This window comes from Pongo pygmaeus, chromosome 8, assembly GCF_028885625.2.
Source record: "Pongo pygmaeus isolate AG05252 chromosome 8, NHGRI_mPonPyg2-v2.0_pri, whole genome shotgun sequence".
NCBI lineage: Eukaryota > Metazoa > Chordata > Mammalia > Primates > Hominidae > Pongo > Pongo pygmaeus.
Window position 1 is genome coordinate 124,068,488 of NC_072381.2, and position 22,864 is coordinate 124,091,351.

The following is a 22,864-nucleotide window of genomic DNA, read 5'->3' on the forward strand; positions in this document are numbered from 1 at the left end:
TCAGCCCCCTGGAACTGCCCAACCTTGAGACTTCTGTGAAGTGGTAAGTCTCCCTCATTGTTTAAGCCAGTGATCTCCAAAGTGAACAAGGTGATCCACTGAGGTACAGGTAGAAAACATAAGTTATGTTTTTAAGAGTAAAGAAGCCTTACCAATACGTAACAGACACACAGGCTGCATGGTAAGTGGTCAGGCAGCACATGCCAGTCTGAGAAATCCTCAAGGAGTGCTGAGCTCCATATTGCAGAGAGAGCAACAGCGGCACCACTCTCTTCCAGAATATTGTCGTCTGTGTGCCCCATAAGCCAACTGGACTTAGATTTTTATTATCTTACACAAGAGCATCTTGACAACAGTTTATAATGAGATGAGGAAATTAAATCCTCAAATTCGCCGGTTATCTCATAGCAAAATTCTTAACTTAAATATGGTATTTTTTTTAATTGATAAAAAGGCTTGAATGTGCCAATCTTTCCTGTGGTGACAAGTGTCTGTAATCAATATGCAATCTAGGAAGTATTTTTTTAAATGGACAGATTTAACCTGACCCTTCAAGGTAAAGCAAACATTTAATACTAACGATGACCAAGCAAGAATTCATGAAAATGTGTTGCCAAAAATTATCACCTATAAAAACTCTTCAAAGTGTACACTTAAACTTGGGAAATGAAATTCAAAAATAAGTTGCAGCAGGTTTTGAACCCATCTGTTAGCAAAAATAAAAATGCAATGCTCCTAATTATTCAGCAAAAACAAGTTACTGACATTGGAAAAGATGAAAATTTATTATAAAAATTTCAACAAACACTTTCGCAAAATTGGTGGATGGAACTCAAAAATGTTTTCAGTAAGCACAGCCATATTGGATCCACAGATCTTAATTAATGAAGTGACTTATTCAGCTACAACAGTCATTAAAACCAAGCATGAAAATAAATTTAAGAACATTAAGTTGTTTTTATAAAGTGTTAAAACTAGGAGTTTCAAAAATAACAAGCATTTTTAATCATGACTCTCTCTAAAAGAAAATTTTTTTTAGAAAGAGCAAAGGTTTATTAACCACAAAAACCACAAACAATATTTTAAAACATTTTTACTTCATCTTTTTGATTTTCTACTTTTGCTTTATATGTATTAGTAACATATGTTCAAATTTAAACATTTTAAAATATATACGTCTATGTATACACACACACAAACACACACGCTGGGGTGTGCACACTACGGCATTAAAGGCAGGTGAGTGAGTTTACATAGGGTTTTCTATTTCATTGCTTGTATCCTTAGAAAAAACTTCTCCAATCCCAAGAAAAAATATTGGTTTCTAGTTTTTACATTTTTTTGTTTTAGTTCACGATCTGGAATTTCTCTTGGTGAAGGTATGATAGGAATCAGTTTAATGTTCTCTAATTATACCAGCACCTTTCATTAAATAATTGACCATGGACAGCATGATTTCAAAAAGCCGCCTTTAGTGTACTCTAAATTCTAAATTTGAGTTGTTTTCTATTTTCTAAATTACTTTCCATTGACTTGTCTGTTTACACTGGCATAACTCTTAAATTTAATTGCACTTAGAAAGTGATATATTTTTTGGTACAGCAAGTTCCATTTTTTTCACTTTCAATGGGGATTTTCCTATTTTCATCTGTTTATACTTCCATGAGTTTTTTAGATTATACAAATAAATACTGTTGGTTATCTGAATTGGCTTTACACTGAATATACATTAACTCAGAGAACTGGCATGTTTAGAATGGTCCAAATGTTCATATTATGAAGTGCTTCCAAGTCCCTGTTCTCCCCTCTGTTCTCATTCCCCTCCACCACCCTCTCCTGAGGAAACTATGTTCCTGAATGTTAAAAACTGTCTTTACTTTATAGCTTTACTACTTGTGTATGAGTCCCTAAACAATATACTTAGTTTTTCCTGATTTTGAACTTTACATAAAGGTACCCATGCTGGCTCTATTCTGACCTCTTTCACTCGATGATTTCTGAGATGCATCCATGTTGAAGCCCACAGTGGTATGATGCCTTGACCACTCTAGAGAATTCCACAGCATACACTTCATTTATTCACTGTACGCTAGATGGGCATTTGGCTCCCTCCTTCATTCTTTGTAGTAATCACACATAATGCTGTTATAAACATCCCTGTATACGTTTCTTGGTACACATGCACATGAGTTTTTCTAAGTATAAATAGTGGGCCATAAGAGGTGCCTATGTTCAATTTCATTAGATAATACTGTTCTCCAAAGTAGAAGTACAGATTTACATGCCAACAGGTGAAGGTTTGTTGTCATAATCTCTCAGATTGTTATTTTCAGACTTCTCATAATTTCTGCCAAGTTGTCAGCAAGGAAATGGTATCTATGCTTTTAATGTGCATTACCTGATGACTAATGAGGCTGAACATCTCTTTACATTTATGGGCCATTTCTGTTTCTTCTGTGAAATGCCTGCTAGTGTTTGGAGTCCGTCTCTCCTGAGTTGTTTTCATTGTTGACTTGCATTCAGGTGCTCTTTAGCAGTTATGTATATATTATGAATATTTGTATCTTATTCCAGATTTGGCTTCTCTTTTCACTCTACAGCATGTTTGGTAATAAGTACTTATGATCAATGTAGCCAAATTACTTATCTATTAATTGATAGTCTGCATTTTCTATCTTGTTGATGAAATTCTTCCCTACTCCAAAGTCATTGTTTTAATCACTACCTTTGGCAGTGTTAGAATCTTGTAGTGCTAGTTCCCCTCACAATCCATTCAGAAAGGTCTTGGATATCCTTGGCCCTTTGCTCTTCCATTTATATCGAAGAATTAGCTTGTCAGGTTCCACAGTGAAAATCATTGGGAATTTTTTTTGAATTGCAATTTGGAGAAAAAGTTGAGATTTAGATAATATTGAGTGTTATCCCTTATATTCTCTACATTTATTTAGGTCCATTAAGTTTTTTTTTTTTAATCACTTTCTCATTTTAAAATTTATTCTTAGGTACTTTTTCTTGTTCCTATTGTAAACAGCATTTCTTAATTACATTAAAAAACCAATCATGTATTCCTGAGACCAATCCATTTCGGTCATCATTTGTTACATTTTGAATACACTGTTAGGTTTGCAAAAACTTATTTTCCTACTGAAGGGTACAATGTGTTCTATGTATGTGTGTGTATGTATCTGTCAGATCAAATTGATTAGCTGTACTATTTTTAAATCTGTCCTTAATAATCTTCATAATTTAGTCTCTGCAAGATCTATTAATTACTGAGAGGGGTATGTTGAAAATGCCCATTATGTTGGTAGACTGACCTATTTCTCTTTGTAGTGTGTTCATTTTTCCTTTTTGTAGTTTTAACTTTTTAAATTTTTTTCTCGACAGGGTCTCACCTGTTATCCTAGCTGAAATGCAGTGGTATCATCATAGCTCAATGCAGCCTCAAACTCCTGGGCTCAAGCAATCCTCCTGCCTCACACCTTAGCCTCCCAAGTAGCTAGGACTAAAAGCAGGTACCACCACGCCCAACTTTTTTTTTTTTTTTGAGACAGAGTCTCACTCTGTTTCCCAGGCTGGAGTCCAGTGGTGTGATCTTAGCCCATTGTAACCTCCACTTCCTGGGTTCAAGTGATTCTTGTGCCTGAGCCACTCGAGCAGCTGGGATTACAGGTGTATGCCACCACGCCTAATTTTTTAATTTATTTTTATTTTTTATTTTTTGTAGAGACAGGGTTTCACCATGTTAGCCAGGCTGGTCTCGAGCTCCTGGCCTCAAGTGATCCACCTGCCTCAGCCTCCCAAAGTATTGAGATTACAGGCGAGAGCCACTGTGCCAGGCCCAACTTTTTTTTTTTTTTTTTTTTTTTTTTGCTTGAGATAGTTTCACTCTTGTCGCCCAGGCTGGAGTGCAATGGCGCGATCTCGGTTCACTGAAACCTCTGCCTCCTGGGTTCAGGCGATTTTCCTGCCTCAGCCTCCCAAGTAGCTGGGATTACAGTCGTGCACCCCCACACCCAGCTAATTTTTGTATTTTCAGTACACACGGAGTTTCACCATGTTGGCCAGGCTGGTCTTGAACTCCTAACCTCAAATGATATGCCCACTTCAGCCTCCCAAAGTGCTGGGATTACAGGCATGAGCCACCATACCTGGCCCTAATTTAAAAAATTTTTTTGTAGAGATGGGGTCTGTGTTGTCCAGGCTGGTCTCAAATCCTGGCTTCAAGCAATCTTCCCACCTCAGCCTCTCCAAGTGTTGGGATTACAGGTGTGAGACACTTTTTCTTTACATATTTTGAGGTATACTATTAGACATGTAGGTACATTACTAGAAAGTTTTAAATTGTTATGCCCTTCTGGCTTAACAATTTAGGGAGGGAGAGGGCTTAATAAAGGAAAACAGATTTTAAAAAAACCTACTCAACACTACAACTAGTTAAACTAGTTGCTCTCAGATTCTATTAATATGTGTGATATTCATTCTACTAGCATGCTTTTTGACATTCAAGGTATTTTAGAATTTTAGATAATTGAGAAACAGGCCAATCGGAGAAATAAAATCCACACACATACACACACACACACACACACACACACACACACACAGCTGGTTCTAGTAGAAAAGGTTTGTACTTAGTAAAAAACCTGCTAAAAGGGAGAGAGTTTAAATGACACCCTACTTAACTGTGGGGCAGGGGAGTGAAAATGGAAATTGTCAGAGTCACTGAATTCTGCCATATGTGATAACCAAAAAGTAGATAACATCACAAAAGAGCTAAGGTCAAAAAAATGGGAGGGATGAGAACTGGCATTCTGACAATACTGTAGGAAAGGACACCTCTACAGAGATAGCAAGAGAAACTAAAACCTTAAAGTAAGGTTACAAATAACCTAGGGGATGACACTAATTTCATAGCAAGAAAACACAAAGGGTTATAAAAAAGCATAGTACCAATAAATGCAAACAAAAAAAAACCGAAGTCCAAAAGTTGATTAAAGGTCCACAGAAGAAACTGTACAGTGTTTAAAAAACAAAAACTACAAATATACTGATATCCGTATCCATACCATATATGAATATAGAATAGATATGACCATATGTCTATTGTTACACACTGTTTTTTTAGCACTGGTTACAGAAGTCAAGATCAACACTCACCCTGCAGGCTAAGTAACTGTGGTAACAGACGTGTGCTCAGTGTGGCTGTCACATAGGAGGCAATATTAATATGCTATAAGCAAAATCAAATGTTCTACATTATAACAAAGTTCCAGTGAACCAGGTATTAAGGCCAAGGACATCTGTACAGGATTTATAACATAACAAGGCCAAGGACATCTGTACAAGATTTATTTCATTTACCACAATGTTTTAGAGTGATAGTATATGCCCTAATACAGAAGGAGTGATTCAGAACCCACCAAAAGATCAAGAGCCAAAGTCAGTGGCTTTGCATCCCAGGTCAATAGGAGTTTCATCCGCCATTTTGTTTTTTTCTTGGATTAAAGAGATGATGTACAGAACGCCCTGTGCCGAGCTCACTATGGCTTCTGACAAACAAGCACCACTAGGAACAAGACTTCACTGCTTCATCCTTGCTCTGGCTGTGCTAGTGAGTGGCAAAAGCCTCTTGCCTGTGCTTGCCCTCCAAATTTTTCATAAGCATTCCTGTTACTAGCCATAGCTTCCCATGACTTCATATTTGAGTAAGTTATCCTGAAGTGCGTGGCTGTAATATTGACAAATAGAACTAATGAGAGAGAACTGCCATCTGTTTAACAAAACGCACTCTTCTAAGAGAATACCCAGTCTTACTGCATTTAGTACATAGTCACAACATTGAAATGACGTGAGAATCAATACAAAATATTTATTTTTTTTCAAACCACAGAATTCTTAACCCCAGAGCCACACGATAAAGTTCTCAGAATTGTAAGCCATTAACATTTTTCTAAACAATGCAGTCCAGAGATGAAGATAATTTCCAACCAGCAGGGATGCAATATATAGTAGGTTCCCCTATGAATGAAGCTCAAATTAGCATTTCCTTTAATTCTCCCACAGCCACTCCATCAACAGAAGCAGAAACAGTACACGTATTCATGCCACTCGGCTCTGAAAAGAGGTTCCAGGTGGGTCAAGGTGGGTCTTGGCCAGTGGAGGAAGGAAGGTGTCTGGGACTTTAGTTAATCAACAGTGGGGACAGAGAGGAATAATTTCCCTTGGAAAAGAACAGGGTTCCTTTCTTATATTCTTGTGGCCAGAAACTAGGGTGAACTTCAATGGGGTAAATGAAAGAAACAGGAGAGCCATTTCTCCAGGAACTCCTATGACCTCCATTTTAACTTCTGACAAAAGTTTACTGTTTTCAATACGAAAAGTTAACTTCATTTATACAATCATATTGAAAACAGTAATCACAACCACAAAAAGGGCCTATAAACCTGTAATAGGTGTCAAAGGGATTCACATTCTGAACTTTAATTTTAAGGACCCTTTAAAAGGCCTAGACTTGGATTAAAGTAAACATAATATTCCAAGCTAAAAGAGGCACCATAAAAAATCAACTCAAAACATCCAAACAATGGCTAGATGACTAATGTAGGTTGTTTTGCTTTTTAGTTGCAAAGCTTTTCAGTATCTCAAATTAGTGTATGTTCATAAAACAATGCTCAGTTATTTTAATAGCTACTTATGAAACAATAACATTTTAACTCAAGGGCAATGCTTCTTGCATAATAATCACAGAAATAATTAACTGCTATAAAACGGGAAAAAAGTACAAGAAAATAAAGCCAGCCTCAATAATAAAAAGACAAAATCTGGAAGGGTTACTCGGCTTAAAAAGAGATTAACCAGGATTATTTAAATACTATAATACAAGTGCTCCTGCTCACTTCCAACTGCAGAAATCAATTTTGTTTGCTAGATCACCATTACCTTTGCTAGTATGAGTACAGACCACCACTTGGAAGTTATCCTTTTGTGCTGAAAAACGTTCAAATCCCTTGTTTGGTCAGTACAGAATATTGCAAGGTGATGTTCATGCAAACTCTTCCTGAGGAATTTATGTGTGCAAATCTGCAACCCGACAGCATGGCACGCAGCCAGGGAGTGGTAGCTGCACAGGTGTGAGCACTGGAGATGGATGTGCAGTGTGCAGTGTTCACAGCCATGGACATCCATTCTTCTGCAATCTCATCTACCCACAAATTAGCTTTCACTCTAGAACCCAAAGGGAGGGTAATTGCTGCAAATTTATTAAAGGGACAGAAGAAAAGTAGCTTGTCTACAAAATAATGCACAATGCTTGCATCTGGGTTTGTGTTTCTTCTCACTAACCTTGCCTAAGAACTATTAGGATAAAAGTCACAATACCAGGTTTTGCTTTCTGCCCCACAAAAAAAACAGTAGTTAATTCCTGTCAGGTTAGGGTACAGGTGTGACAACAAAAGGTCACAAAATGACAATGTTACTGAAGCTTAAGGCCAACCTTTAAAACATGTACCGTCTCTCAAAACAATTATCTATTTACTTTTACATGTCATTTTTTCAAGATGACTGACCCGGCTTTCCTTTTAAGGAGCCAGTTTCAGGCTGCACATACATACTAGACAGTTTAAGCAAATCAGCCATTGACTAACCAATCAGCTTGCATGTACAGTTTTCTGTCTTCAATGATTTGGGCCTTTAGTGATGTGGTACAAAAGGCAGTATGTAACTGGGGTAGAAAAACCGTATACTAAGAATACAAAAAAAAAAAAAAAAAGGCCAGGTGCAGTGGCTCACACCTGTAATCCCAGCACTTTGGGAGGCCGAGGCAGGTGGATCACTTGAGGTCAGGAGTTCAAGACCAGCCTGACCAACATGGTGAAACCCCGTCTCTACTAAAAACAAAATACAAAAAGTAGCCGGGCGTAGTGGCACGTGCCTGTAATCCCAGCTACTCAGGAGGCCAAGGAAGGAGAATCACTTGAACCCAGGAGGCAGAGGTTGCAGTGAGCTGAGATCGCACCACTGCACTCCAGCCTGGGTGACAGAGTGAGACTCCATCTCAAAAACAAAATACAAGAAAACAGAAGAAAATAGTTTAGTTTCTGGCAAAGAGTCAATATAAAATGAGAGGAAGGTGGAGGAAATCTTATTTCCTCTCATATTGGAAACTCAGAATTTTTTAGAATCCCAATAAGTAAGCAAAGTCTATTTCAACTTAAACAGGTCCTTCATACTGTGATGTGCCTCAAGGGGCCAAGATGATTAACAGCCAGGACATGTAGACTGGGAGACTGTACAACCTTTCTATAGTGCCTTCCAGTCAAGGTTTTGTTGTATTAAGCCCTGACCCATAGCCAGCTGCAGTCACTGTGCAAAAATTTAGAGAAACTAAATTTTGCAAACTTTACTTTGCCGACTTTTTATTAATACATACATAGTAAAAAGAATATAAAATATTTCTCCATGAACTTAATAATGCAAAAGCATCCAAAGATTTTAATGCCAATTCACATTATACTGTGATGCTTTTATAGGGAAAGTTCTTTTGTAAAAAAAAAGAATGCTCTCTCCCAGAAAAAGCATTTGGGTATATTATTAGGATACTGAAGAATTTGTCCACATTTAAAGAAACATTCCAATTTTATTCCTTTCAGAAAAATTATTAATACCACTCAGACTTCAGTTCTAGCTGTGATTTGTAAGCCTGAAGCAAGCATTCCATTGAGAAAAGTAAAATGTGAATGTCATGATGAATGGAATTCTCCTTGATACTAGAATGTTACCAGTGTAGCAACTTAAACTGTCCAGGTCATAGTGAGAGCCTGTCTATGTTCTTACAGTAATTCAGTGTTCATCGATGCAATCCAGGATGCTCACAGAGTGAACTGAGTCCAATTAAAGTACTTTAAAAAATAAATCTGACAACCTTTATCTTTACTTCTCTGTATAACAGTTTTACAAATCAAGGACTTTAATTATTGGGTGACTTACTTTTGCTCCCAATATCCCACTTCTAACTCTCCCACCCATACCACTCCCCCCAAAAAATAACAAACTGAATTGGCAGAGGCAGCTGTATGAAAAACCTGCAGAGCAGACATGCGACAGCAACCCTGGGATGTTTCTTTTCCCCTCAAGTTCTCTGAAGAGGTAACTACTATTAGTCTGATGTCGCCTAGTAGAGAAGCCTATGCTCAATTAAGATTCAAGCAAAATTGAGAAGAAAAGTATTTTTCTCTTGCCACATCTATTTTTCTTGGGCTTTCAACTACAGCTAGAATAAGCTTCAGAGACTTTTATGAAGGACTAAAAAGCACTGTGGATGTGGAGAAACAGAAATATAGCTTTGCCACAGCTGGAAGGGAGCCTTAAGACAGCAGTACTACTTCTTCCCTATCACACTCAAATATAATGTTCAAATGACAGACTTTTTTAAGTAATTATCTCATTCATTTAAAATGATCAGGAACCCCACACCACTGAGTGTATTTGGACTTAATAACTGTATCTGCTTCCTAGAGCATCACAGGAAGTAGCTCTCAATAATACTAAGGGAAGCTTCAGTGCTAAAGTACCGCCCATCCCTAAACTAGAGTACTGCCAATACTATAGCAGGTGGTGACAGACATCGTGTTAAGTGGCACAGGGAATGGAAATGCTCTATGAGAGTTGGTCCCCAACATTAACATGAATATGCTCTGGTGAACCAGGGGAAAATCTGACCAATGTGCAACAGGTTTCTATTTTCCCACCTAATTAGCATCCTGCTACAGGGCCACACCTGCCATCTTGGTGGGTGAGTTTAGATACGATACACTTCTCCACGAGGAGTTTGACAACATGGTCACACAGTTGCAAAGTGCACAAAGCTCAAGGCACAGAGTAGAAAAAAGTTGTGAACTGATGGGCGAAAGTTCTAGCAAAAGCAGAGTTAGCATTTTCCTTTAACAAGACTTTCTAATGCTAAACAAAGACCAACTCTTTTAAAAGGGGTTGTTTTGGTTGTGGGTGAAAAGTACTGTATTGTAACGATCTGCTTGGTTTTAAAGCAAAAGAGATCCTGACATGTGAAACCAATACACCAAAATGCCAAGTCCACAAATGAACAAAACAAGTGCTTAAAAAAAAAAAAAATTCTTCTGCTCTTATATTTTTGGAGGAAGCTGCTGATTTTGGCTGTCAGATTTCACTTAGAAATGGTCACTTTCTGAGATGCTTTTTCCTCACAGAATCTGTAGATAAACTCATTAAAAGATTGTCCCATTTCAAAATCACCCCCAAGTCTAGCAGCAACGTTTTTTTTGTTTTTGTATTTTTTTTTAGTTTTTGTTTTAAATTACAAACCAAGTAAGAAGTCCAACATCCTCTTCCACGAACAGCTTTGTGACAGAGCTCCTGAGTGTGTGCAGCCCCCACTGTGCTCTGAATACAGTCTCTGCAGCTCCAGTGTGTCCTCTTTTCAGGAAGGAAAGCTATACATTCACTATCTGTACCCCCTGGAACTTGCACATGCTGACGAGCTGTCTGAAAAAAACATCAGAACAGGAAAAAGTGTGAAGAGCAGACAGCATTTGATAATGGCAGGAATCTGTTTATTCAACACACATTTCTCACTCCTCTCCCAACTCCCCAAAAAAGGCTTAAAAAAAAATCCTCAAAACCATGTGGGGTGGAGGGAAGTAAAAGGGGACTGAGATCCTAGGGAACTGGGACTGGGCTATGATGTCATCCCAGTAGAAACTAAAGAACCTGGTGGCCTCTTTCCAACTCCCTGAGAACCATCACTACCAGCTGGAGCTGCCACAGCATGCAAAGCATCCTGACCTTGATTACAAGCAGTGACTTATGAGAACAACATGGGTATTATCAAATTCAATGCACTGTTATCACAGTGCACTAATATGGCTGCTTTACATCACAGAACCATCAAGATGGGAAGGAACATCATTACTTACTATAAGCCAACTCATCCCCAGCTCTCTTCCGGGACTGGTCACCCCTGGGGATAAGAAAAGAAGAGGCAGTCAACAAAACTGACTTCACATCAAAACAGGAGGAAAGGATCAACATATTTGATAATAAAAGTATAGCAGACATTTCAGTTCTAACTAAACCTATTTAAAAATACATATTAAACATCTTAGAATCCTGATGTACCTCACTATGCTTTCTGCAGATGGAAGAACATGAGCCTTTACCTGTATTAACCAGCTCATCCTCAAACACCTATGAAAGTTCTAATTCCACTTTAGAGTTAAAATAGAGGTTCTGACTAGGCCCTAAGCTACCCACAAATCCTATTTTTGTGTCTCCAGCTTCTCAGACAATAACAGAAATGACCCAAATGCTTAGGTAATGAGTAATAATAATCACTATTAGCCTTTCTTCCTCAGCATTTGTAAGTTGATTTCTTCCTGAAACACGATTTTTTTCTCTTTAGGTTTCAGTAATGCCACAGCACACATTCCTGACCTTACTTTACCCTGTCTGCCATCCTTTTCAGGTCTCCTTTGCTGGCTCTGCCCAGCACTCTGTCACTGATCATCTTTTCTTCTCCACATGTAGTCCAGGATGGTGATCACACACTCCCTCCACAGGCCAGAGGCTCCCATATCTACATCTCCAACTCTGCCTTCCTCTCTACCCTTCAGATCTACAGGTCCAAATGCCTCATCACCATGTCCATTTGGATGATTTATATACACTGGCAAGTTTACCATGACCAGAATACAATGCTGACTCCAATCCAACCCCATTCCTTCTTCAATCTTCCAGCTTGATCACTCAACCCAAAATCCTTGGTCATCCTCTCTTTCCCTCACTCTAGGGCATTCTGTCCCAAAACCAATCACTCCTCAACTCCATTGCTACGATCCCAAGCCAAGCCACAGTCTTCTCTTCCCTACACAAGTACACGAGCCTTTTTTATCAACCTAGACGAGAGCCAGAGTGATCTCATGTAGAAGACAGATTAGTTCACGCCTCTCCTGAAAGCCCTTCAGTGGTTTTCCACTACAGTTAAAAATTAATTCCAACTCATTCTCCAGCCTACTCTCCCCCACCTCACTTTCCTCCACTCTCGGCTTCTGTTCACCATATGTCAGCCATCCTGGCTCACTGGCTGTCCCTTGCACGTCAGCACTTTACTACTTACTGTCCACTCATAGGACTTATTACTCAATATTTTTTTTTTTTTTACATGTTTTTTATTTGCCTCCCAACATCAGAACATAAGTTCCATGAAAACAAGAACTTGGCCTGTGTTGTTTACCCCACTGCCTGGAAGAGTATAGACAATAAATATTTGTTGAATTGACAAAGTAGTAACTTGTAAATAGTCTCATGGATAAATTATTAAAATGCTAACCAAGGTGATTTATTTCCTGCTTTTGAGTAATTTTCCAGATAAAGTTTCCCATTTACTTTCTCTGGTTATGTTTAGGACCAGGGCAGAAACCTCTTGCTAAGCTGGGTAAGGAGCCTCAACTGACTGGCAGAAAGAGTACACACCGTATGACCTCTAAAGGGTTTTTCTGTAGGCACCACATTCAGCACAAATTAGCTTCCACAGCCAAACGAGCTCTAACAGGCCGGCCCTCAGGCCACTTTTTAAACACCTCTGTAGTTAATACTACACCTAGCCAAAGCCGAGTGAGTGTCTTCTGTTGTTATTCACGCTAGTATCATCACAGCTGCATTCACCAAATATTCTGAAACAAGTTAATGATCAAAAAGGAAGACAGAATTTTATATCTGGAACCTCGACTTTTAGACACAACCTTCATTTCCATTCCTCAAAGGTTAAATGAAAACTGAACATGTAAATATAACAGGAGAAAAATACAGACGTGAAAACAACTGGAGGCAGGAAAAGGAGTATCAATGTGATTTATGCAAGAGGCTGCTGAAGAGATTAAGTCCGGAACGCTGTCTCAAAACCCTTACTACAAAATAAAAAAGCCCAAATTTCGGCGTCACCTGCTCAGCTAAAAGACCTATGTTCTTACCTTGGTTACTTAGATCTAGTAGTTATCTTCTGTAGTGTTACCTTTGACAACAGATACCAAACTTCCACCCCTCGCCAATCAATTCAATTATGTAGGTAACAGATAAAAAGCTGTTGCTTTTAGCTTTTATGTTAATTCTAGCCTACCCTATATTTCCATGCACCTAACAATTACAATACACAAAAATTCCAGCTCAAATGAGAATCCACTAACTGCAAAAAAGGATGTATCTGACAACATTCACGTTATTTTAAAACAATTCAAAGACTTACTCTGTGCCATCCACATTAAAGCTGTTTGTTGCCTACTCAGGATCACTACATCACTTAAGTTCATCTTACATGAAAAAGTGCCCATAACAATGAACAGGAATCACGTGGTTGGTTAGGCATAAACCATAAAATGACTGCTCAGATAAGAAGTGGCAGAAACAGAATTCTTAAGACAGGCTGTACTATGTTCTCCTTTTCTGGGGGCTTCAGTGGACACCACTTCTTCCAAAATATTATTCCTAATTAAGGCATTAAGTTGGACAGGACAGAATGTGGAAGATCCATGCACAAGAGCAGAGGCAGGCTCTCCAGCAGAGCTGCCAAAGGTGGCATGTGCACGTCCTTCCTGGCCAGTATGAGTAAGCTCAGAATTAGATATGAGAACGTCCACTTTGGCGGGCTTACTCTGTGCAAAGCACCTGTCAGAATAATTTTATGAGGCAAAGTTTAATCCTCATAGCACATGTATAATAAAGTTTAATTATAAAAATGGTCCAATTAAGTTTGTAAAAACATTTTATCATCCCTTGGAATACTGCCTAGTATTTAAATTCAGCCAGAAGTTTTATAAAATAATTCCACTGAGAAACAAAAATTCCTATTTATACCAAAAATCCAAGACATTTCCCTGAATATAACCAAACTGGCCAGTGGCTGAATAGTGCCATGTTAGTCCTTCATGTGCAGACGCAACGCAACCTGAGGTTATTTACAGAGGCAGTTACTCATCTCATCCCAAGCAAATCTGACATAAGAGCTACTATAAACCAAGCAGTCCTGCACCCTGTTCTCTTATTCCAGTACCGAAATTAGGATTAGAAAAATGGGCACATTTAAGCAATTCCACGCATTGCTCTGGAAGGCAAACTCAATATGCTCAAAACTCACAAGCGCTATATTCCTATACTGCTTCACAAAAAAGTTTTCAGAAGGCTGTCTTTTTAAAGGTATAAACTCATCCTAAATTAAGAGCAAATGTTTAAATAAAACATGAATGTATGAAAGTATAAAGACTTCAGAATTATGGTAAGCCTAGAAAAAAACCTAAACATCATACTCAGATTATTTTGCATTTATTTAAGAATATTGGGCCGGGTGCAGTGACTCACACCTGTAACCCCAGCACTTTGGGAGGCCAAGTGTATCACTTGAGGTCAGGAGTTTGAGACCAGCCTGGCCATTATGGTGAAACCCCGTCTCTACTAAAAATACAAAAATTAGCTGGGTGTGGTGGTGCATACCTGTAATCCCAGCTACTCGGGAGGCTGAGGCAGGAGAATCACTTGAACCCAGGAAGCAGAGGTTGCAGTAAGCCGAGATCACGCCATTGCACTCCAGCCTGGGCAACACAGTGAGACACCACCTCAAAACAAACAAACTGAAAAAAAATTGGCCAGGCACGGTGGCTCATGCCTGTAATCCCAGTGCTTTCGGAGGCTGAGGCGAGAGGAACCCTTGAGCCGAGGAGTTCGAGATTAGCCTGGGCAACACAGGAAGATCCTGTCTCTACAAAAAATTAAAACAGTTAGCCAAGGGGGGTGGTGTGCCTGTAGACCTAGCTACTCAAAAAATTTTAAGGAAAAACTATTAGCTATAATTCAAAATACATATATGGCCAAAAAAACTCCTGAAAATCAAATACTTCTGCATGACTTCTGCATAGCAAAACAACAACAACAAAACCACCATAAGCAAAAGCAAACTGAGAAATATATGTCATATCTTGGACAAAGAATCTTCACTATAGAGATTTCCTAGAAATCAAGAAGACTAAGAGAAAAGCAAAGGACTTTAGACAGGTAGTTTGCAGAAAAAGAAATGCAAACATATGAAAATATGCTCAACCTTACTCATATAAGAGAAATGCAAATTAAACCAATTTTGAGTAATTATTTTTCACCTACTAGGTTGGCAAAAATACAAATGCATAACAATATACTGTACATGCAAGGCCATGAAGAATAGGAACTTTCCACCTTTGCTGGTGGATATGCAAAATGACATAAATTCCCTGTGGAGGGCAATTTGGCAATATTAATCAAAATTACAACTGCATTTATTCTTAACCTAGCCATCCCACTTCTGAGAATTCACCCTCCAAATAATACCTGTAACAAGTACAGGCATATACAAGGTGATTCGCTGTAGCACTGTCCATTATAACGAAAGACTAGAAATAACTCACGTGGCCATCTACTGGGGACTGGTTAAGTTTTAGTCTATACACATGATGAAATGTATAAGAAACACAAATATGGACATATATTGTGTTTGCTTGTATTTATATTAAAAAAATGAAGGAATCACAAAAATAGTTACTTGATGGGGTGGGATACGTAGGGAGACAGCTGGGAGCAAAACTTCTCAATATGTACTTTTTATAAATGGCCTCATTCTGTGTATGAAAATAATACCACTCTCTTTTTGCTGGAACTTATTACAATTAATGTGAGGAAATACCTGATCCCTTGACACCAAAGAGAAAAACTATTTACATTCCAGCATTTCCCACTGGCCCTTCCTTCCCCTAGCCACAGAAAGCCCCAGGTCTCCCAGGCCCATCTCCACAGCTTCACTGATCCCTTCCAGTGTTAAGCTGTCAGTGATGGGGTAAATGACCAGTGGATTACTCACTGCCCCCACTACCACAACAGTACAGATGTCACCAGGACAGAAAAAGGAAATACCAGTCCAGGAACCAACAAATTACCTGCTTTTGTCCCTAATCTGAGACTTCATAACAGTGACCTTAGTTAAGGCTTGTTTTTCTGAAATTCAGTTTGGCCTCAGACCCTTTGAAAAAATGCCCAGCCCCAGCTCTAGCCAGATAAGTGAGTCAACACTCAACCTACTATTTGTAGATATGACTATGCCTAAGATACCTCAAGCGTGTTCCTTTCCACAACTTTCTTCCTGTCAGGAAGCCAAATGAGAGAAGATACATAGAAGTGCTAAGAGTAAGGATTATAAAAATGCAAGATATTACTGTGCCCTTAAATGATTTGCTGATATCGGCTATTTTCTCATGGGGAATCACAAAAATTTTATAAAAATGTATTTTAGTTGAAAAATGCACTCTGCAAGATTTTCTGGGATATGACCACGATAATTAAGCGCAAAAACTTTAGAAAAATTATCAAAACCAAGAAAGGTAAATAAAGAGATGCCCTACTTATGAAGAAACCACTAGAATTTAGGGCAAAAGGGAAAGTATGAAATACAGAATTTAAAGCCTCTATGCTAGGTTAGTCATAAAAGTTCTATAACGTTTTTCCATATGCACAGGACTAATACAAGAAAATCAAAGTTAAAAGAGCTCCTGGCGCTTGCCCACCTAACTGCTCACCCAGTGAGAAATCCCTTCTTCAAAATGTATGGGCCGGGCATGGTGGCTCATGCCTATAATCCCAGCACTTTGGGAGGCCTAGGCAGGTGGATCACTTGAGGTCAGGAGTTTGAAACCAGCCTGGCCAACATGGTGAAACCCCATCTCTACTAAAAATACAAAACAATTAGCCAGGCATGGTGGTGGCACACACCTGTAATCCCGGCTACTTGGGAGGCTAAGGCAGGAGAACTGCTTGAACCCAGGAGGTGGAGGTTGTGGTAAGCCGAGATTGTGCCACTGCATTCCAGCCTGGACAACAGAGCAAGACTCCATCTCAAAAACAAAACGTATGTAATGAAGAGCAGCTTCCACAAAATCAAAACCTAGCTTCAACATTTCTACAGACAAGGAGCTAATATCTTCTTGCAGCGGCCAGACTCTTGGCCAGTTGCCTCCCTTTCTCAGAACCTTACCATTTGTCCCATGTCAAGCCAAACTAGCCTATAGGTAAATGGACATATTCGACCACTAAAGGAAAAGACAACTTGCCTTGTAAAACCATTCTGTATAAGTTCTCTTTGAAATTTCTGATCTTGAGCAGCATATTCAGAAAGTTCAGATTCCACCGCCGGAGGAAGAATGTTTGGAATAAATTTAGAAAATAGAGTTGGAGCCATCTGAACCCACTCTGTGAGGAAAGGAAAGAATTCATTAAGGAAATCATATAAACATATCAAATTAAATGGAAAAGGGAAAGTTTTCTTTTAAAATATAGAGTAAGCCAAATTTAAAGCAAGGGAAAAAATCAGTGCAATCCCATTCTGGTAAAGAACATACAAAGTTAAATTTCCCTTCTAAAAAGAATTTTACAGGCCAGGTGCGGTGGCTCACACCTGTAATCCCAGCACTTTGGGAGGCCGAGGCAGGTGGATCACGAGGTCAGGAGATCGAGACCATCCTGGCTAACATGGTGAAACCCCATCTCTACTAAAAATACAAAAAATTAGCCGGACACGGTGGCGGGCACCTGTAGTCCCAGCTACTCAGGAGGCTGAGGCAGGAGAATGGCGTGAACCCAGGAGGCAGAGCTTGCAGTGAGCTGAGATCGCGCCACTGTACTCCAGCCTGGGCAACAGAGCAAGACTCCATCTCAAAAAAAAAAAAAAAAAGAATTTTATAGTATGAAGAAAGCCATTTTTATTTTACTGATTTAACAGAATTTAGTGAAAATCCCTAGGGAATTTTTGACCAAATCTTACAGAAAATTGTAAGTATGGAGGAAAACATGAATGTGATTACCAAACAATTCTGAGTGGGAGGGGACTTGGTGGAAATAACAGCCTTATTAGCCATTAATTAAAACAATATATAGCCCAAGAATAGAACAGTACAAATAATAAGTAGACATATTTAAAAAAAGAGGCAGCACAAAAGGTAGGAGGGACTGAACGTTTAATAAGTGGGCTGGAGGTAACTGGTTAGTACTTTGAAAATATTTTTTGAGCCATGTTCAATTACAGCAAATATATATAAACAACAGTTAAAAAAAAAAAAAGTGGTTATCAAATCATTTTTCAAAAGCTCAGGAGACTACAGAAAATGAGGCAAAGAAATCACCAGAAAACACTTGCACCAGATATGACAAAGATGAATTAGTATCTTTATTATAACGAATATGTATAGATCAGTAAGACCAGATAAATGAGTGAAAGAACCTATAATAATAGAAACAGAATAGTCCTGTTAATATTAAAAAAAATTCAAGCTAAAATAAATATACTCTCTCCTTTTTATTCAGTGAACATTAAAGAGAATTAACACCCACCTGTATCAAGGGCATGGGGAAACCAGTATTTCCCTTCCTTGGTGGTGCTCCTCAATTAACACTATTATTCATTTTGAATTGTTTTAATCTAGCCCTTTCACATTTTTCCTCTTGGAAAACATTTTGGCTATACATGTCAAAAACTACAAAAATATTAATGCTCTTGAATCACTTTAAAAACGATAATCTGAGTAAATGATTATAAATCAGAAAATGCCACGCTTGATGCTGTGGAACATTTGGTCTGTGGTAACTAAAAAAGTAGAAGTTAATAAAACGTCTAACAGGAGAATAGCTAATTAAAGTTGGCAAATAAGCACTGCAAATGATACAAGGACCAATCCATTCAGTCACCCCTTGGGAGAAACTCGTGGCAAAATGTTTCCCTCCTTCCAGTCCAGCTCAAATATGGCTTCACTAACAGTCTCAATACAGTGCTACAGAGAACCACTAATCAGTCAGAGCTGGCAAAGTCAAACCCATCTACCACAAAATAAAGATGAAGAAACAAAGTGTGTGTATTAAATGAAAACGGGCAGAATAGGATTGCTGGAACTATTTCTAAAGAATGGATGCCAAAAATGGTAAGTCATCAGAATCTCCACAGATTACAGCCCAGGAATCTAGAGTTTAAAAAGCCTTCTTAAGTGACTCAGATGCAGTCATACAAAGACCAGCACTTGAGAACTACTGCAGTGGAACAAACTTTTGCTTTCAAAAATTCAACTTTTAAAATATTCTAATCTTAATCTGTCAGGTGAATAAAATGGCTTTAATAAAGCAGGAACATAATGGGTACTGGCAAAACATGTAAATGTCAAAATATGTTTTCAAGTATCTCAGAAAATGCGCAGGGTAGCAAAAGGTTAGTATGTGATAAAATTTACCTTTTCAAAAGGACAATTCTCAAATATAGAATTCTCCTTACAAGTAGTATAAATCCTATTACAAGAGCTTGAACCTGGATAAAATAGCATTTAGATAAACATGTACCCACAATACTTTTCTACCTTTAGTGATAAACTTTATTTTGCAATTTTGTTACATATGATAAAAGCCAGTGCTTATAAAGCTGCCTACTTGGGAGGCAGAATTTGTCATACTGCACTTAGATGCTTTCAGAGGAAAAAAAAATCATTCATAACCTGGTACACACACACACTATTTCAGGAGCCATCTTCATCACACTGCTGTAAAATTCTGAGAAACTAGATACAGAAAAGTATCAGTTTATTGGACATATGCAATAAAATATCTTTACTACTTTATACAAGTAATTTCTGTTAAAAATCACAGAAAGTAAAGCTCAAAACCTAGATCCAAATTTAACAATAAATTTGAATACTCTAGATGTCATTCATCATTTAAAGTTGCCTAAGGGTTTTTTTTTTTTTGGACGGAATCTCACTCTATCGCCCAGGCTGGAGTGCAGTGGTACGATCAGCTCGGGGAGTAGCTGGGACTACAGGTGCCCGCCACCATGCCAGGCTAATTTTTTTGTATTTTTAGTAGAGACGAGGTTTCACCGTGTTAGCCAGGATGGTCTGGATCTCCTGACCTCATGATCTGCCCGCCTCGGCCTCCCAAAGTGCTGGGGATTACAGGTGTGAGCCACCGCACCCGGCCTAAGAAGCTATTTCTAAAATTAGTCTACCAGTACCAGTTTTCACTTGGTTTCCATTTTAGCTTGCTAAATTCTGACAGGTCGTTTAAATTAATTAAGCAAACAAGCTATCAGTTAATTAAAATAACCATTAAACTCAAATGGATAGTAGTAACAGCAGTGAATGTTTGCATGCTTATTATGTTATCAGGTACTGTACGTTAAGCTCTTTATATCATATTTTATTTCGTTTAATCCTCAAACAACAAAAGAATTTCACAAAAAGGTAATTACTATCTAAAAAGCATCCCTTGTATTTATAGATTGTAGAACAACGTTCTACCCTGATAACTTTTGTAATCTCTCTCCCATGGACATTTATAAGTTGCTAGACAACTCTATGACAAGTTTGAGGTTCTGGCTTATAGAAAGATATATACAAAAGCTCCTTGGGATTCCTTTAAATTTATAATGTTTTATTCTAAGATAGACACATTAAGATAATTTAAAAACCATGCTTTTGACTACAGTGATCTTTGGTATTTGCTTTGGTTCTTGTGATTGTATCTCTCCCCAGAACATCCTTACAAAATGACTGTAACTTTACCAACACTTCTAGAGTCTTTGCAAGTTACTTAACAGGCCTAAGAAGATGGGGTTGTGAATGTGGATGTCTGTGAGTATGTGCAGCGTGAAGCAGGAAGTAAAGGAGAAACTAAGACCAAACATGAGATTCAATTTTATCCAAAGTGTATCCTACAATTTATTTTTCGTATTTCCCTCACAGGTTCTGCAAAAACCAAACTAGTTGGTTTCCACTAGCAGAGAACATTCCAACTGAGCTCTGAGTTTACATTTCACAATGATGAGTATCTACTCAATTTTTTTGCTCCAGCAAATCCAAGTACCATTAAGCCTCACAAAACACATACAGAACCACTGCCCTCTTGGAAAAGGCTGTAACAAACAGTTCCAATCCCAACAGAAATGAGAAATGTTTACCTGGTCTGAGGGTATACAGGCCTTTCACAATATTTGCCATAGTTGAAGGTGTGACCTGAAATGGTGTTGACTGGGCTTCTAAAAGTAAAGCTGAAATAAGAAAACAGGTTAAAAAGAATGTAACACATATTGACTGTCAAGATTTCTCTATTACTGTTTCTCCCAAAGACTCCCAAAACATAAACTACTGTAAGAAAGGAACAGTCCAATAAGCCAATCAAACGTTTATATACTAAGGATTTTATTTTTTTAATCCACTGCAGTAGCTAAAATACATGAAGGTCTGCTGGCCACTAATGGAAATGAATCAATTCATGAAGGTTCTGAAAAGTAAGTAAAGCTTTCTAAAAGCACTAGTATAATGTATCATGAATGATACATTATACGTGAGTTGAAAGTGCTTCCATTACATTTGGAGAATAAAGTATCATATGATAATCTCCCTCAATCATTTCTCCTTCCCCCAAAACACCATTAGTAATTATTTGGTAACTGTGATCAGAGACAGAAATTCATTTCCCCAAATGCTATAGCTACATCTACTATTTTCTTACAAGAGCTAAGGGCAAGGGATGATAATGGCTCATCTTTCTCATTTTCATGTCTTTGGTGACCCTGACTCTGAACATGACAACAGGGACAGTTTTCTTTTAGGTTATCTGCTGCCACACAAACATTTTTAAAAAGTTTTTAATGAGTAAGAATAATTCCTCTAGATTAGATCACTAACACATACAAGTGAATTCCATTGATGAGTGAACACAACAGATACCACTGACCTAAAATGATTCGATTTTAATTTCTCAAAGACCTGCATTTGCTAATAACAACAAAAAACTTAGTAGGATTTTACCCTCAGCCAGGCTTGTAACATCACATATAAACTGATTTTGTTCTGTTCATGCCTTTCTAAAAAGAGAAATGCCATCTTACTAGGCCAATAAGGATTTTACAGTCTCAAACGTACAATTTGAGTTATGTTTGAATATATATGATGAAGGCCATCAGAGAAGCACTGTTCAAGTCTATCCTTCCAATTTTATCATCAGTAGATAGTTACAATTTTGAATGGCATAGACCACCAAGGGTGTCCAATCTTTTGGCTCCCCTGGCCCACACTAGAAGAACAACTGTCTTGGGCCACACATAAAATACACTAACGACAGCTGATGAGCTTAAAAAAAATTGCAAAAAAATTCGTTTTAAGAAAATTTACAGGCTGGGCACGGTGGCTCACGCCTGTAATCCCAACACTTTGGGAGGCTGAGGCAGGTGGAACACAAGGTCAGGAGTTCAAGACCAGCCTGGCCAACTTGGTGAAACCCCCATCTCTATTAAAAATACAAAAAAAATTGGCTGGGCGTGGCAGCAGGCGCCTGTAATCCCAGCTACTCAGGAGGCTGAGGCAGAGAATTGCTTGACCCTGGGAGGCGGAGGCTGCAGTGAGCCGAGATCGCACTACTGCACTCTAGCTTGGGTAACACAGCAATACACCGTCTAAAAAAAAAAAAAGTTTACGAATTTGTGTTGGGCAGCGCTCAAAGCCGTACTGGGCCGCATGTGGCCCACAGGCCATGGGTTGAACAAGCTTGGCATAGACAAATGCTAAGCATTTCAGAAAATCATGTTGCTTTAAAATGCAGTGTTTAAAAATTCAAATTCTAAGTGTTAGGTTTTCAAAGTTCTCTCTCTCTTTATTAATCCATCTTCCTAACCTTTTCACCATTTTGGCCTCCAATTAGCCTTGCTCCCACTAACTCTTCATATTCAACCACATGTTCATTATGTGGTCAAGTATATACATTTGCAAACAACTCCTACCGTAACTGA

The 22,864-nt window shown here is 38.4% G+C and overlaps 1 protein-coding gene across 1 annotated transcript in view; it reads right to left on the reverse strand.

The window, feature by feature from the left end:
- Positions 1-4,977: 4,977 nt before the first annotated feature.
- The window catches only part of CACUL1 (CDK2 associated cullin domain 1), a 79,435-nt gene continuing 61,548 nt past the window's right edge, over positions 4,978-22,864 (reverse strand). Inside the window, exons 6-9 of the mRNA XM_054437112.2 lie at positions 21,035-21,124; positions 17,154-17,292; positions 10,953-10,996; positions 4,978-10,521 (exon numbers count right to left, since the gene is read on the reverse strand). Coding sequence (XP_054293087.1) covers positions 10,481-10,521; positions 10,953-10,996; positions 17,154-17,292; positions 21,035-21,124 — 314 coding nt within the window. The 3' untranslated portion in view covers positions 4,978-10,480. The remainder of the gene's footprint in view (positions 10,522-10,952; positions 10,997-17,153; positions 17,293-21,034; positions 21,125-22,864) is intronic.